The sequence below is a fragment of the Astatotilapia calliptera genome, chromosome 6 (assembly GCF_900246225.1).
Source record: "Astatotilapia calliptera chromosome 6, fAstCal1.2, whole genome shotgun sequence".
Classification (NCBI taxonomy): Eukaryota; Metazoa; Chordata; class Actinopteri; order Cichliformes; family Cichlidae; genus Astatotilapia; species Astatotilapia calliptera.
Window position 1 is genome coordinate 32,551,273 of NC_039307.1, and position 14,164 is coordinate 32,565,436.

Here is a 14,164-nt window from a genome sequence, read left to right on the forward strand (position 1 = left end):
TGTAGAAACAATTCACACCGAAGCAGCTTCTTGCAGAGCGGACTGTTTATTTTGAATGTTATTTTAATTTTATTATTTTCCATTACTCCGTGTAATGACTTGATTTATCCAACCAATGTAAGAGCAGACCTTCAGAGAAATAGTTGGTCCGGTACAGGCAGGTTCACAACCACCAACATGCACACCACGAATCTTGTTGTTTTTGGCCATCACTCCACCACCAGAATCACCCTGAGAGAGAAAACATAAATATTTTGTACCAAAACATCTGATAATGATACAGATAAAATGTTGGCAGCATGGTAACTCACCTTACATATGTCCACTCGAGGTTCTTTGTAACACATCGTGTTTCCATTTGGCCATAAGAATGCTGAATTACATGGATGGAGGTTAAGCTCACACTCAACAACATGCATCTTTGCACACTGGAGATGAGGCAGTTCATCAGGGACTAGAGAAAAAAGGAAAATAACAAATGCTACTGCATGTTTAATGCAAGGAAATCAGCTATTGAAAGAAACATGCTTTGCCTCATTTCTGGAACAAAATGTGTTCTTTAAAAGAAGCTGAGCAGCATTTAAAAAGGAGGGAAATTGACAGTATATCCACAAAAAAATGAAATAAATACTTTATGTCATCACAGTTTTCAAATAAAATGAAAAAGTAACTATAACAGGCACACAAGACAAAATCAAAGTATAATATAAACTAAAAAATTGTGAAATAATCAAAACAATACTGGTCTTACGTTTGTTGTAGTTTACATCAACCGTATAGCCACCATGGCCTGCAATCTGAATGACATCCATCCTACAAATTAAAAAATAAATAAAATTCCATCTCCATGTCTGCAGGCTGAGTATTTCCAGTTCACTCTAAGTCAGCTAATCTTTTCAGATTCAAACATTTTATTAAAACATTACATTTCCTTCCATTTCCTCATGCTCGTGTTTTATTGTCAGTTATTATAGATCATGGATGTAGCTCCTAAGCAGGTACCTAAAATCAAAACCAGAACCCTCTGCTCAATATTCAAGTCTCAGTTACATTATTGTTAATAAAGAAGCTCTGCAGTCACTAATGGGGGTTTGTAACTTCAAAAGCATGATGTCATTTTGTTCATAGACTACAGATGTTGCTACATTTTTTTGCTCTTCCTGGAAGTTTAAAAAACCAACCAACTAAACAAGAAAAATACATATTATGTCAACATATTCCAGAATTCAAACTTTACACTTAAAAGGTTACTCAAAACTCACTTTTTGCGACATTTAGGGAAGACAACAGGCTTAATCTTATTCTCTGGTGGGTCGATTTTCAGAAGCATGATGTCATGTTTTCCTGTTTGGTCCTCAAAGATTTTGTGATCAATAATTGTCACCATTCTTCCTGGACCTGGATGAATTCCTACATATGCAGACATAGTCCTAAACAATGGAAATGGTAAAAGAACAAAATACCAGTAATGATTTTTGTCTCTGGACTGGTTTTTTTTAAAATATGTGAAACAGTCATTTCTCACCATCCAGGTTGATCTTTCCAGCAGTGAGCTGCAGTTAGAACCCACTGGCTGTGGATCAGAGAGCCGCCACATAGATGATGGTAATGTGTTCCATGGGTCAGAGTTATGTGCACGTGATACAGACGATCATTTTTCTCACAGCTATGGTCGTGAAAGATTCTCTTGTGCAAATCCACCTCTGTGCACACCGTGAAACCTGAGAGAAGAGTAATATACTTACAGATGGTTGGCTTACCACCTGAACAACATATTGTGCAGCAACTATACTCGCAGTCCCAATTGTTCTGTTTCACAAACTCTTTGCCTTTTTCAGTGATATAGATGCAAAGCTCAGTGACAGTTATTTATTTGCTTCAGTAGCTCATTAGGGTCTGTCTCAAACTTTTTATAAAAGCAGTATAAAAAAAGCATGAAACATCAGTTGTTCAGTTAATGTGATATTGGCTCACTTGATATAACAATTTCTTTTCTTTTATTTGTCTTGTACATATCGTTATTGCACTTCCATAAGTGACAACATTGAACACCGATGTTTGACAGAAACGAATCCACAATGTCTCATTCACTCAGTACAAAACCTTGAGGCTGTTTTCCTGCCTTAGTGAACAAAGATATGAAATGCTATTTGATTATGAGTAAGCTCAAAATGAAGTTCATTGTTCTGTGACATACAGCTGTCTTACAGCCTTAAAACTTTTTGTGTGGGCCTCTTTCAGTGGTCACTTATTGCACTCTTAGTTGTTAATACTCAATATTCAGTTTTTCCCCATGCAGGTTAATCAGTCATGTTTGCATGGTTGTAAAATAAACATATTCATTGTTAATTATTGATAATCAATAAGTACATAACCTAAGAAGTTGTTTCACTTCATCCTGGATCATATCTTGATATTGTTACCTTTTTAATAATAGCACAACTTTAATCAATTGAATTCTTTCACCTCAGGTGTCTATTTCCAAATCCACTCTAAGCTTCTTCAGAGCGGTTGGTGTGTGTGTGTCCAGGTGGCAAAGACCTTAAGGTCAGATTTGTGATATTTGGCTGTATAAATTAAAATATGCATACTATGTGATGTGATTGCAGAGAGATTCAGATGGTGCAAGAGGAGATTTAATGGTTCATTACCTGGACACAATTTAAACTACCATTTATCACAACTACCACCACCATCACCCAGGACCTGAAGTGGGAGCCCACCATCACCTCCGTCATTAAGAAAGCCCAGCAGAGGATGTACTTCCTGAGGCAGCTGAAGAAATTCAACCTGCCAACACGGACGATGACGCAATTCTACACTGCAATCATCGAGTCCATCCTCACCTCCTCCATCACCGTGTGGTACGCTGGAGCCACTATCAGGGACAAACAGAGACTGCAGCGTGTTGTGCGCTCTGCTGAGAAGGTGATTGGCTGCAGACTCCCATCTCTGCAGGACCTGTACACCTCCAGGACACTGGGGCGTGCAGCTCGGATCACAGCTGACCCTTCTCACCCTGGACACAGTCTGTTTGACCTGCTCCCCTCAGGCAGGAGGCTCCGGTCCATTCGCACCAAAACCTCTCGCCATAAGAACAGTTTCTTCCCCTCTGCTGTCGGACACATGAACAATAACCGTATGACTGTTCCCACCACTAACACATGACCCTACGCTGTGTTCACTGCATCATTCCATGTTTGGCACTGATCACCACCTGCACTCATGTATATATCATGTATATATCTATCTACTTAGCACTTTTAATTCTTACTCTTATTTTTATTTTCATGTCTATTTAAACGTAATTTATAACAGTATGTTTGCACTGAAGCACCGCAGCAATTTCCTAATGTTGTAAACCTGCTCAACATTTGGCAATAAAACCCTTTCTGATTTCTGAACTAGCTTGTAGCAGTATTTCTCTCTTTCTCTTTCTTTCCCACACATGCATGAGCGTGCAGTGGCGTGTGAGCACCTACAGAGTTAGTTTTTCAAATATATTTCAAATATGGACCCAAATGCAGAACTCAGGAGACAAAGGATGAACTCAAAGATCAGCTTCAATGCAGTAGCAAAAAATACAAAAACACAGTGGCAGGGCAGCAGCAGGGAAACTGGATACTAGCAAAACCAGGGAAACACTGAGGAAGGAAACAATACAGAGAGGGAGGACACAGCAACCAATTAAGACAAACTGAGGGAGTAAATACACAAGGAGCTCAGGACAAACAGGAGACACCTGGGAGGGCAGCTGAACCTAAATAAGAAAACGAGACAAGCGACGTAAAACAAAATAAAAACCACAAGAGACAACAGACTAACACAATAAGTAACTTGGTGTGCAAGAACAGAAACACAGACGTGACACAGAACGCAGGACAATGGAGGAAAATAAACTCACTGAACTATTTTTACAAATTACAAAAGGAGATAGTCTGAGAAATAAGCTCGAGGCTACAAAATTCAAAGTAACCAGAACAAACTAAGCATAAAGATGAAAGGTGAAAATTTAAATCACAAATAAACTAAGAAACAAATTGAAACTATTTAATAATAACAGCAGTATCTTGGGCTACGTCCACACGTACCCGGGTATTTTTGAAAACGCAGATTTTTCTATGCGTTCGCACCTTTCGTCCACACGTAAACGGTGTTTTCGGTCACTGAAAACGGAGATTTTTAAAAACTCCAGCCAGGGTGGATATTTTTGAAAACTCAGTTTTTGCGTTTACGTGTGGACGAGAAAAACGGAGAAAACGCAGCGTCAAAGGTGTGCGCATTTTTTGACGTCACACTGTGCGCCAGGTTATTGTTTCGGTGAAATGAATTTCTACAATGGCGGACTTACACAAAATACCATTACTGTTCATTTTACTCTCTGCAGTGTTTAAATGCTTACACAGTTACTGTCCCTCCACACATAGGACTCAGTTCTGCTTCTATGCGCCATCTTTGTTTACTCTTTCCCACCCAGGCTGACTTCTGATTGGCCAACATTTCTACATGGATAGGAATATAGCGCCATCTGCTGCTTTGGCATGTTCCTAGCAGCGTTTTCCTTCGTCTTTGGCTTTTACGTGTGGACGGGATTTTTAAAAAAACCGAAAACGGAAAATCTCCGTTTTCAAAAACACCCGTGTACGTGTGGACGTAGCCTTGTTTTGTGTTTCTGGCTTCTAGGGATTCTAGAAGTGGAAAAATGTACTTGATGGAAGGGAAGAGCAGTCATGCTGTCAAAATGTAAAGTAAAACATGAGTTGAATCTATTAATTTACACACTTTTCTTATTTGCCTTTCCATCATACTGTGTCATAATGTGCTATTTCTTGTCTGCTGTGCTGAATTTCACAATAGAAGACGACCATTTGGCAGCCACTGTGCAGAGCTGTGGCCCAACTCCAAATGTGACCAGAGCTCTTATCCATCCATTTAGTGGGTTTATCAGCAGTGATCAGTCCCATAGATATGGGCTAGTCGGGCTTTCTACACCTGCTAGTCAGTTCAGAAGGTTGTTATCATCCATTCAGATGGAGGATCACTAACAGGAGGATGGGAAGACTCCAGAATCCATTCTCACTGATCTCCGGTGGATACGGCAGTGTTTACAAGTGATGATTTAAATGGACAGCATTTATAGAGTGACTATAAAAAGTCAGCGAGTCTGTGTCTGTGCTGAACCATTTAGAATCAGGTTTTGAGTCAGGCTGCATTGAGTGTGGGACTTAAAAGCATTAGGCTTGAAGATGGTATGAAAATCTCTACTTACCTTCTACGCTATATTTTTGTTACTGATTTATTAATACATTTTACATTGTTTCTTTTGTTTATCAGTAGAGAGAACACAGATTTCAGAGGCGCAAAGAGAAGCACTGTTGCTTCATACTTAATACTTTAAAGCTGCATTAGGGGAAGACAAGAAGCAGAAGTACTTCCAGGCACAGCCACAGTGAGGGAGCAGACACCTTACACTGAGTTCGGTGCTGGACCAAGGCCAGGAAGATCGTGAAGGACCTCAGCCATCCCAACAACAGACTGTTCTCTCTGTTGAGGTCAGGAAAGCGATTCCGCTCCCTGAAGACCAACACAGAGAGACTGAGGAGGAGCTTCTTCCCGCAGGCGATACGGTCTCTCAATCACACCACCACACAGTACTGACCCACACATACAGTTCTTACACACACACTGGACTTTCTGGACTTTGGTTTTGCACAACACTGGTCACTATATTCTTCATTTCCGGTTAATACTTGTACAGCTGCTGTTATTGTGTATATATTTATTTATATTTAGATTTCTTCATACATTCTTATATAGTTCTATATTGTGTATTTTGTTGTACAGTTATTTTATTTTCAACTTTAATTTATATATTTATCTTTATCTTATTCTTCCCAGTTAAATTTACCCTTCATTCTAATTTGTGTTGTACAGTTATTTCATTTTTAACCTTAATTTATATTCTATTCCTTCCTAGTTAAATTTACCCTTTTTAATTTTTCATATTTATTTCCTATCTTATTCATAGCCTTTTCCTTTTTTTGTTTTCTTTAGGTCACGAGCAGTTGTCCAAGCATTTCACTACATATCGTACTGTGTATGACTGTGTACGTGACAAATAAAATTTGAATTTGTATTTGTATTTTGAATTTGTTTTTGAATTTGAGTTCAGAGAAGTCAGAATTTCAAGAAGCGTCTGAAACAGCTCAGGTTTGGAAAGAAGCCTTTTATGTTGGGTGTTATAAAAAATATACACATATTTATAATAACAACTATAATATTATTATAAATAGTAGTTATTCTCTTATTATTATAAATAAATATCAAACATTTCAGTTGATTTTCTATCACATATATTGTGTTAGCCCTGTGATAAACTGGCAGCCTGTCCTGCTTTTGCCCTGTGGCAGCTTCAACCTCCCACTGTCACGATCCTGGGTCTTTTGACCCAGCGTTTTAAGTTTTAGTTTATTTTTGATGTTTATGGTTTATTTTTAAGTTCATCAGGTTATCTAAGCTCATTTGTTTATTTAGATTCCTCTTGTGTCTTCTACCCCTGTGTTTTAGTCTCCCTTTGCCCTCTTATGTTATCAAGTTTATATTGTCTTGTCTGCGTCTCATGTTTCCTGTTTTATTTTGAAGGTCTGTGTCCTATTTCAGTGTAGTCAGCTTTGCTTCCTTTGTCTCCTTATGTCAGAGTAGTGTCAGCTGTTTCCCCATGTGTTTCCACTTCCCCCTAATCACCCTTGTGTGTATTTATTCTGTGTGTTTCTGTTCATTCTTTGTCAGGTTGTCTGTTGTTCCATGTCTCCAGGAGTGTCCATGTTTATGTTTTTGCAACGTTCAAGGTTTTGTTCTTTGCATTTAGTTTTCCCAGTTTACTTCTAGTTAGGTTCTTTCTTGTGTGCATCTGCCTTTTGTTTTTGTACTCGTTTATCAGCCACATTAAACGGCTCGCTTTTAACCTGACCGTGTTTTACCCAGCAGACATTTATTTCAGTGACTCTTTTGAATTTAACGGACTTTGGATTATTTCCTGTGCAGGAGGAGGAGAAGGAGGCTATTCGGGCTCAGATGACCCGGATAGCCACGGCTAACCCAAGGTTTCTGGATTTTCTTGCCTGATGATTTAAAGAACTTTGTTACTGCCTCAACCTCAGTAGTAATATAACTAGTTTAGGAGCATTTCACTTTTCTTTTGTGCTCTGAAAGACACAGAGGCTAATAGTTTTTAAAACAGAGTACCACAAACAACATGTATCCCTTTAGAAATAAACTTTTCTTGTGATACTTCTAAAAACCACATTCTTAACTAGCCACAATAGCACTGTATCGACCCCCCAATGTTCCTTTAATACACAGGTGTCAAACTCTGGCCCGCAGCCTAATTACATTTGGCCCGCGAAGCCATACCAAATTACTATTAGAGCTGGCCTACTGGTATTATACAGCTAATATATATATTGTTTAGTATTAAGCTTTGCTTGTTCCATATTCAGGTTTCCAGCAAAACTTATTTGAGTCCATAAGAAAATATTCATTCTTATATCTGGAGGAAGATTTTTTTTTCAATAAATATTAATGTTAGCCCACGACTTTGTTCCAGTTTTGAATTTTGGCCCACTGTGTATTTGAGTTTGACACCCCTGCTTTAATACAACCTATAATTGTCTAGTAGCCACACAAACGCACTGCAACAGTAAGACTTGATGATTAGACAGAGGGGGTTACAGGTAGGGCCCCAACAGTCAGCAAAACAAGTCATAAAACAATAAAAGCTGCATACTTATCAAGAGCATCCCAGCACACACATCCCAACTGTAGTTCCATAGTTTCCACCTTTTTTCTTTACAAACTGCTCTTTTCATCTCTCCATGTCAGAGGTCAACTGAAACCAAGTCCACCTATATAAAAACACCCCATCAGACACACAGTATTTTCCTCAGCACTTCACAACTTTCGCAAGGTATATCGTTTTAACTTTTTTTTTCGGACCCCGGACACAGCGCTGTGAGGTAGTTAGCACACAATTTGGCCATGTAGAAAGCATCGTTTGTTTGGAACGCGTCATCACTGTTCATAAGAGTTTAATTTAATCAAACCTGATTTTAGGATCTACGTGGCTCCTCATCACTCGCCGATTCATCATTTTATTTAAATATCTGAATTTTCAGAATGATGATCCAAGCGGGACACAGAGGCTGCTAGTTTTAACGCACCAGAATGCCGCAAATATAAATAAAAGTCTGACTATCCCGAGAGCCTAGCCGCAGCGACACCTTTCTTTCAAATGGATGCCTGCAGGTGCGTTGGAGCCGACTTTGCTACCCGCACAGAGCGTTTCTGACAGTCGGGCGCTGCTTATGCAATAAAGAAAAACAACAATACAGCATGTTTCTCTGCTCCAAGACATCCGCGGTCCTTTCACACGGTGAGCATGTCTGTTATACCCAGCGCATAAATGTCTGTATGTCAGCGCTGATTAAACCCTGTTTAAAAAAAAAAGAAAGAAAAAAAGAAATGTTTACGTGGAGGCTGTTGGCTCATTGGTGTCAGATGAACTTTTTTTCAAAATAAATTAAAATAAATACAGTAACCATCAAAATAAGTTTTGTTGATAAAATACATTTCTTGAAACCGTCCATTGTTTTGTCCGAACTCTGAACACTGAATCCAATTTTCAAACTAAAAGCAGTGCTTTCAAAATTTACACTAAAGCAAAAAACCTACAAGAACAAAAAATAAACAAAATAAAATTATAGTACATAGCGACATATGTGTTTTATTTCTCATAACACATCATTTCCATCTTGTTTTCAGTCCTGCATTTTTATACTTCTAAGACCAAAATGAAAACTAAACTCTTCATATTCGCAAACACTATTTGTTTCAGGATTTCATCATGATTCATTTTCCATATGAGGCAGTGCTTTCAAATTACTTTTGAAGTAGTACAGAGAAATTACTCTTCTCCTCTTCTTTTAAATTGCATCAATATTTTCCAACTGAGCAGTAAAAGGACACGGAAGTCAAACATGAAGCATCAACGTGATGTTTAGATGTCGATTAATATTACAATAAGAGACTAAAGTAACTCGCTTTGAACACTTCAGTTTTCTCTCTTGATGCTGCTGTTTGTTTCCTCCTCCACTTGTATTTTTCTGCACTTCAGTGAATGTGCATAGCGCCCTCTGTTGTATGTTTGGGAGAACTGCACTGCACTGTCATCAAATGAAACTGTGCAGAGGTGGAAAATGAGCAAAGGAAGCACATCAACTGAAGAAGCTTCTTGGATCAGAAGTTAAACATCATCCAGAACCTTAAAGAAGTAAAGTCGCTTTCTTTCCAGGCTCCTTAGACAACCATGACCTGGATGACTGAGAACCTACAAACACACATGAGCAGCAGTTTATTTAATGTGGACCTGAGCAGTGCCCAAAACAACAACCAAACAATTTTTATTGGACCCTACTTCAGCCAATCAGCAGTCTTTATCTCTTTCAGCATCAAACACAAACCACACCTTGAAGAGAGGTGACAAATCCACAAACACCTTCAAATGTAAACACACATCACACATGATGAACATGGATCCTAACATAGTTGATACTTTTTTTTGTAAAGCCTGATACTAAATGTATGCAGGCCACCTGAACTGCTTCGTCTCGAGTGCCGCCCACTGGGTTGGTCACTAGAACTGTGTGTTGCCATCACTGGAGCCGTGGTTGGTCTTTTAGATTATTTAGACTGGGACTGTTTTTTTGTTGATTAGGCGGCATGGTGTCCTGACGGCTGCCTCTGTTGTTTTTTTTCCCAGGAGGAGGAGAGTGGAGCACAGGTGGACAGCAGCCACGGAGCAGAGAGCACGGAGTTTTGGGTGAAGACATGACACAGGAGTCGAGGGAGCTCACTGGATTGTTGTGTTGTCTTATTTACTCCACTGTAAATAAAGAGCACTGTCCATCGCACGAGTCCTGCTTTTGGGTCCTCCTTCCCCACTTCACAAACACTGAAACTAATTATACAGGTAATAATAAAGGAACCAAAAGTTCACATCTATAGCTTTAAATTTGGACAAATCTGTCAACACAACCATCATGAATAGAATAAAATACAAACAAACACTGAAACTAATGAAAAATTACACATGAACTGTGGAAACTAACTGAACAATAAAACTCAGAATAAACAAATTCAAACATTATATGAAAGGTATAAACTGATTTGCATCTTATTGATTTGCAGGCTCACTTTGCTCCAGGACTTGACGACTGGCCCAACCCGTACAGTCTTTGTCTCTTAATACTGAATGTTGAAAACTGATACTCATGGACACCTTATTTCAGCCTCTTTACTTTGCATAAGAGACCCAAAGCTTTACATTTTTTCCTGCTTGTGTATCAATTTAGAGGAAAGGTCATCACCCAGCTTCTCAAGCTTCATACTCCAGTGATCATGAATGTCTAAAAAAAAAAAAAACTTTTCTGCATCTGGTATTGTTGAGATGTTTAACTCTGGACCAAAAAGGTGGATCTGCTCTGCCTAAAGCCGCTTTGAGCATCAAGGTCCTGAGCCGAGTCCAGTCCGGGCTTTTGTGGCCACGGCCAGCTCAGCTTTCAGGATGCCCGTGAGCTGCTTGTTCCACTCGTCTGATTTTGTATTGATTGTTGTCTAAACAAATTAATCTGTCATCTGTTGAGCTTTGTTCCACTTCTCAACAATCTCCTCTGATCTGTGTTCATTACAGCATTTTACCTGTGGTTTCCAACCTGTGCAGTTCAAACCTGAAGGATCCACATTTCACTTCACTTTTCTGTAGAAATTGATTTTCCGGTAAACTGATTAACACCTCCTGCCAACTAAATTAGTCAAACACGAACCTTATTTTATGCTACAAAATTTGTATTAAAAGCAACCCAAACACTTTGAGATTTGGATTTTAATAGTTTCAAAAATTATTCTTCAAGTTTTACTTGAACATTTTAGAGAAATCATGTTAAGTTCTAAATTTTTAAGGTTGGGGATTTCATTCCATGCATAATAAATATGAGTTTATTTTCCCCAATAATCACTAAAAGCAATCGCATGTGATATTTTATGCATTTAATAATGAATAAAAAGAGAAAAACATCAGTATTTACCGTATCTGAGTCGACAGGCTGGAACATGAAGTCTGGTGCTTGCTGGAACGCCATGTTCTTCTGCACAAACAGCTGCTGGTGAAACTCCTGCAGAACCTGCATGCGTTTCAAGGGAACAGACAAAAATATACATATATACTTATTTAAGGTTTATCACAAGCTTACAAATCAGCCCATGTCTAAACCTGCATAATTAACACTTAGTAAAGCCTTTAGGGTTCAGGCTTGCTCCCTATTTAGTTTTAATTTCTTGCCCACATTTATTTCTATTTAAAATTAACTTTGAAAAAAAAAAAAAGACCTCCAGCTGAATGAATTGTGGCCAGTGATCCGTGTAGCTTTGGGCCACATTTATAATTTTTTATTTTCCATTACTCTGTCAGTTTATTTCTGTTGTATTAAGTTATGTGATTTGCTTATAAAATGAACCCAAATCAGCTTTTTATTATTTTAAACAAGTCAAATAAAAGAAAACGCCAATAACAATTAAGAGAATGACCATAAAGCCGTTTCTGGTTACTATCAGCTGATCTGAATGCTGATGACCACTCTGGTGTTTGTGGTCACAGCCTGACATTAAAAACGTATCACAGGCTCGAGTTCACCGCCTGCCTATTTTCACACAGACTATTTTTAACTCTCCAGCTGCTGAAAGCTTAAAGAGACAGTTAACAAATTACATAACATATCACTGTAAGTAACACAGGTGAAGGTACAAACAGTTTTAATTCTAATTTCAGGTTTTTTCTAAAGCCAGCTAAAGCAGCCGGGGACTGGACCACAACCTGGACCACAAAGCTCTCTGCCCACCCGAGGGAGGACGAAGTACCTGTGTGGATATTTTAAGCTGAACTCATGGGGCACAGCTATTAGCTGTTCTGGAAAACAAAGAAACCTCCCCAGTACTGGTCCCAGGCTAGTAACTTTGGTCTTTTGAATTGTACTTAAGTTTGGCCCCTCATCAAGAACCAGTTGCCTTGGGGAGACCATACCAGGGGACAGCATAGCTTCTCCTCCTCAACTGCGATCATTCACAGAAAGGAAAGGAGCCAGTGTAGGTGGTTTGACTGGCATCTGAAATAGGAGGCCTCCAGAATGTCTCCTAGACGAGCTGGTAAGGGCAGACCAAACACACACTGGACACATTATGTATCTCGGCCGGCTCGCCGTGGTATCCCAGTATTCGCTGCCTGTCTGTTGTCAGACGCATTTGTGTGACCATAAATACCACTTAAGTGGGAAAAGGAACTTCTGGACATCTCTGCTTGGACTGCTGACTCAAGTGTCAAAAAATGATTTGATAGAGGAACTTGTATTGGAAAAAAGAGGAGCAGGGTATTGATCCCTGTTGATTTACCCGTCAGTCTACAGTCATACCTTTACCTATGACTAAAATCTGACACAAATGAGCATCTTCTGAAGGATGTCTGACCTCTGCCTTAGAAACACGATGAAGAGCTGAGTTATTTGGAAAGCTACTCGTTTACACCGAAAGGCACCAGAGTGGCGGCTCACTGTTCTCCAGGAAGAGCAGGAGTAGGTGGCTGGGGAGGGGGACGTCTGGGCATCATGACCGGACTCAGATAAGCAGCAGAAAATAGATGGAAGGAAATCAGGTTTAGTAATATCAGTTTTATATTCTTTAATCTTGTACACCGTATAAATGCCTAACATTTTAATCAGGCTTCCTGTAGAAACAAGATGCTGCTGCGTCTCTGCTCACATGGAGAGGCAGAGGTTGAGGTTGTGTGTGAGAAATATATTACTATGAATTACAAGGCTAACAATTACACCAAACTGCCAGGCTTGACACCATCTGAAAAGTAAAATGAGCATAAAATGAGCAGCTTACCCAAGCCAAGTTAAATAGTATCCCACAAGTAGCTCATTTTACTTTTGCTCCCCCAACTTATTTAATCAACCAGCCACAGTGTGGAGCTGACATTCCAATCAAGCTTAATCAAACAATTAAGCTCTCTCTTTCATAGATATAAATAACTGCTGCTAGCTATGACATTTAAGGAGTGAATAGTGAACTTCTTTTAATGGTGTGTTTAATTAATTTTATTTAATAACTTGTGACCTTTGAGTCCCTTCCTTGCAAGAATTATGGCCAATGACGGAAATGTATGTATTACATTTAAATCAAATCAAATCACTTTTTATTGTCACATCACATGTGCAGGCACACTGGCACAGCACATGCGAGTGAAATTCTTGTGTGCGAGCCCCACAAGCAACAGAGATGTGCAAACACAACAACACAAACGAGCAAAATACAAGAATGGCCAACCTGAAACTAATAAATATATGTACAATATATAATAGTGTATGCATTTCTGGATGTGTATACTAAATATTTTCCTACGTGTGTGTGTGTGTGTGTATACACATTTTTACAAATTAAATAGTAAAAAAATAAAATAAAATAATAATAATAATAATAATAAAATATATAAAATATACAGAGTTGAATATGTGCAAAACAAGTGGCATTTATATACAGTGTGGAGTGCATAATGTTGAAGTTCCAGTAGTGAAGCTGAGGTGTCTATGACGTGTTCAGCAGTCTGATGGCCTGATGGAAGAAGCTGTCTCTCAGTCTGCTGGTACGGGACCGGATGCTGCAGAACCTCCTTCCTGATGGAAGCAGTCTGAACAGTTTATGGCTGGGGTGACTAGAGTCCTTGATGATCCTCCCCGCTTTCCTCAGGCACCGCTTCCTGTAGATGTCTTGGAGGGAGGGAAGCTCACCTCCAATTATCCGTTCAGAGCACCGCACTACTCGCTGGAGAGCTTTGCAGTTGTAGGCGGTGCTGTTGCCATACCAGGTGGTGATGCATCCAGTGAGGATGCTCTCAATGGCACAGTGATAGAAGGTCCTGAGGATGCGGGGGCTCATGCCGAATCTTTTCAGTCTCCTGAGAAAGAAGAGGCGCTGCTGCGCCTTCTTCACTGTTTTGTTTGTGTGTACTGACCACGTAAGATCCTCAGCCAGGTGTACGCCAAGGAACCGGAAGCTG

General features: G+C 39.3%; 1 protein-coding gene across 1 annotated transcript; it reads right to left on the minus strand.

Annotated features, from left to right (window-relative positions):
• Positions 1-72: 72 nt before the first annotated feature.
• LOC113024603 (cationic trypsin-like) lies at positions 73-7,839 on the minus strand. The gene is made up of 6 exons (XM_026171783.1): positions 7,787-7,839; positions 1,526-1,721; positions 1,263-1,430; positions 752-813; positions 312-454; positions 73-231 (listed from the first exon to the last, which is right to left on the minus strand). The coding sequence occupies exons 1-6, from the start codon at positions 7,797-7,799 to the stop codon at positions 73-75; spliced, it is 741 nt and encodes a 246-aa protein (XP_026027568.1). The 5' UTR covers positions 7,800-7,839.
• Positions 7,840-14,164: the final 6,325 nt, after the last annotated feature.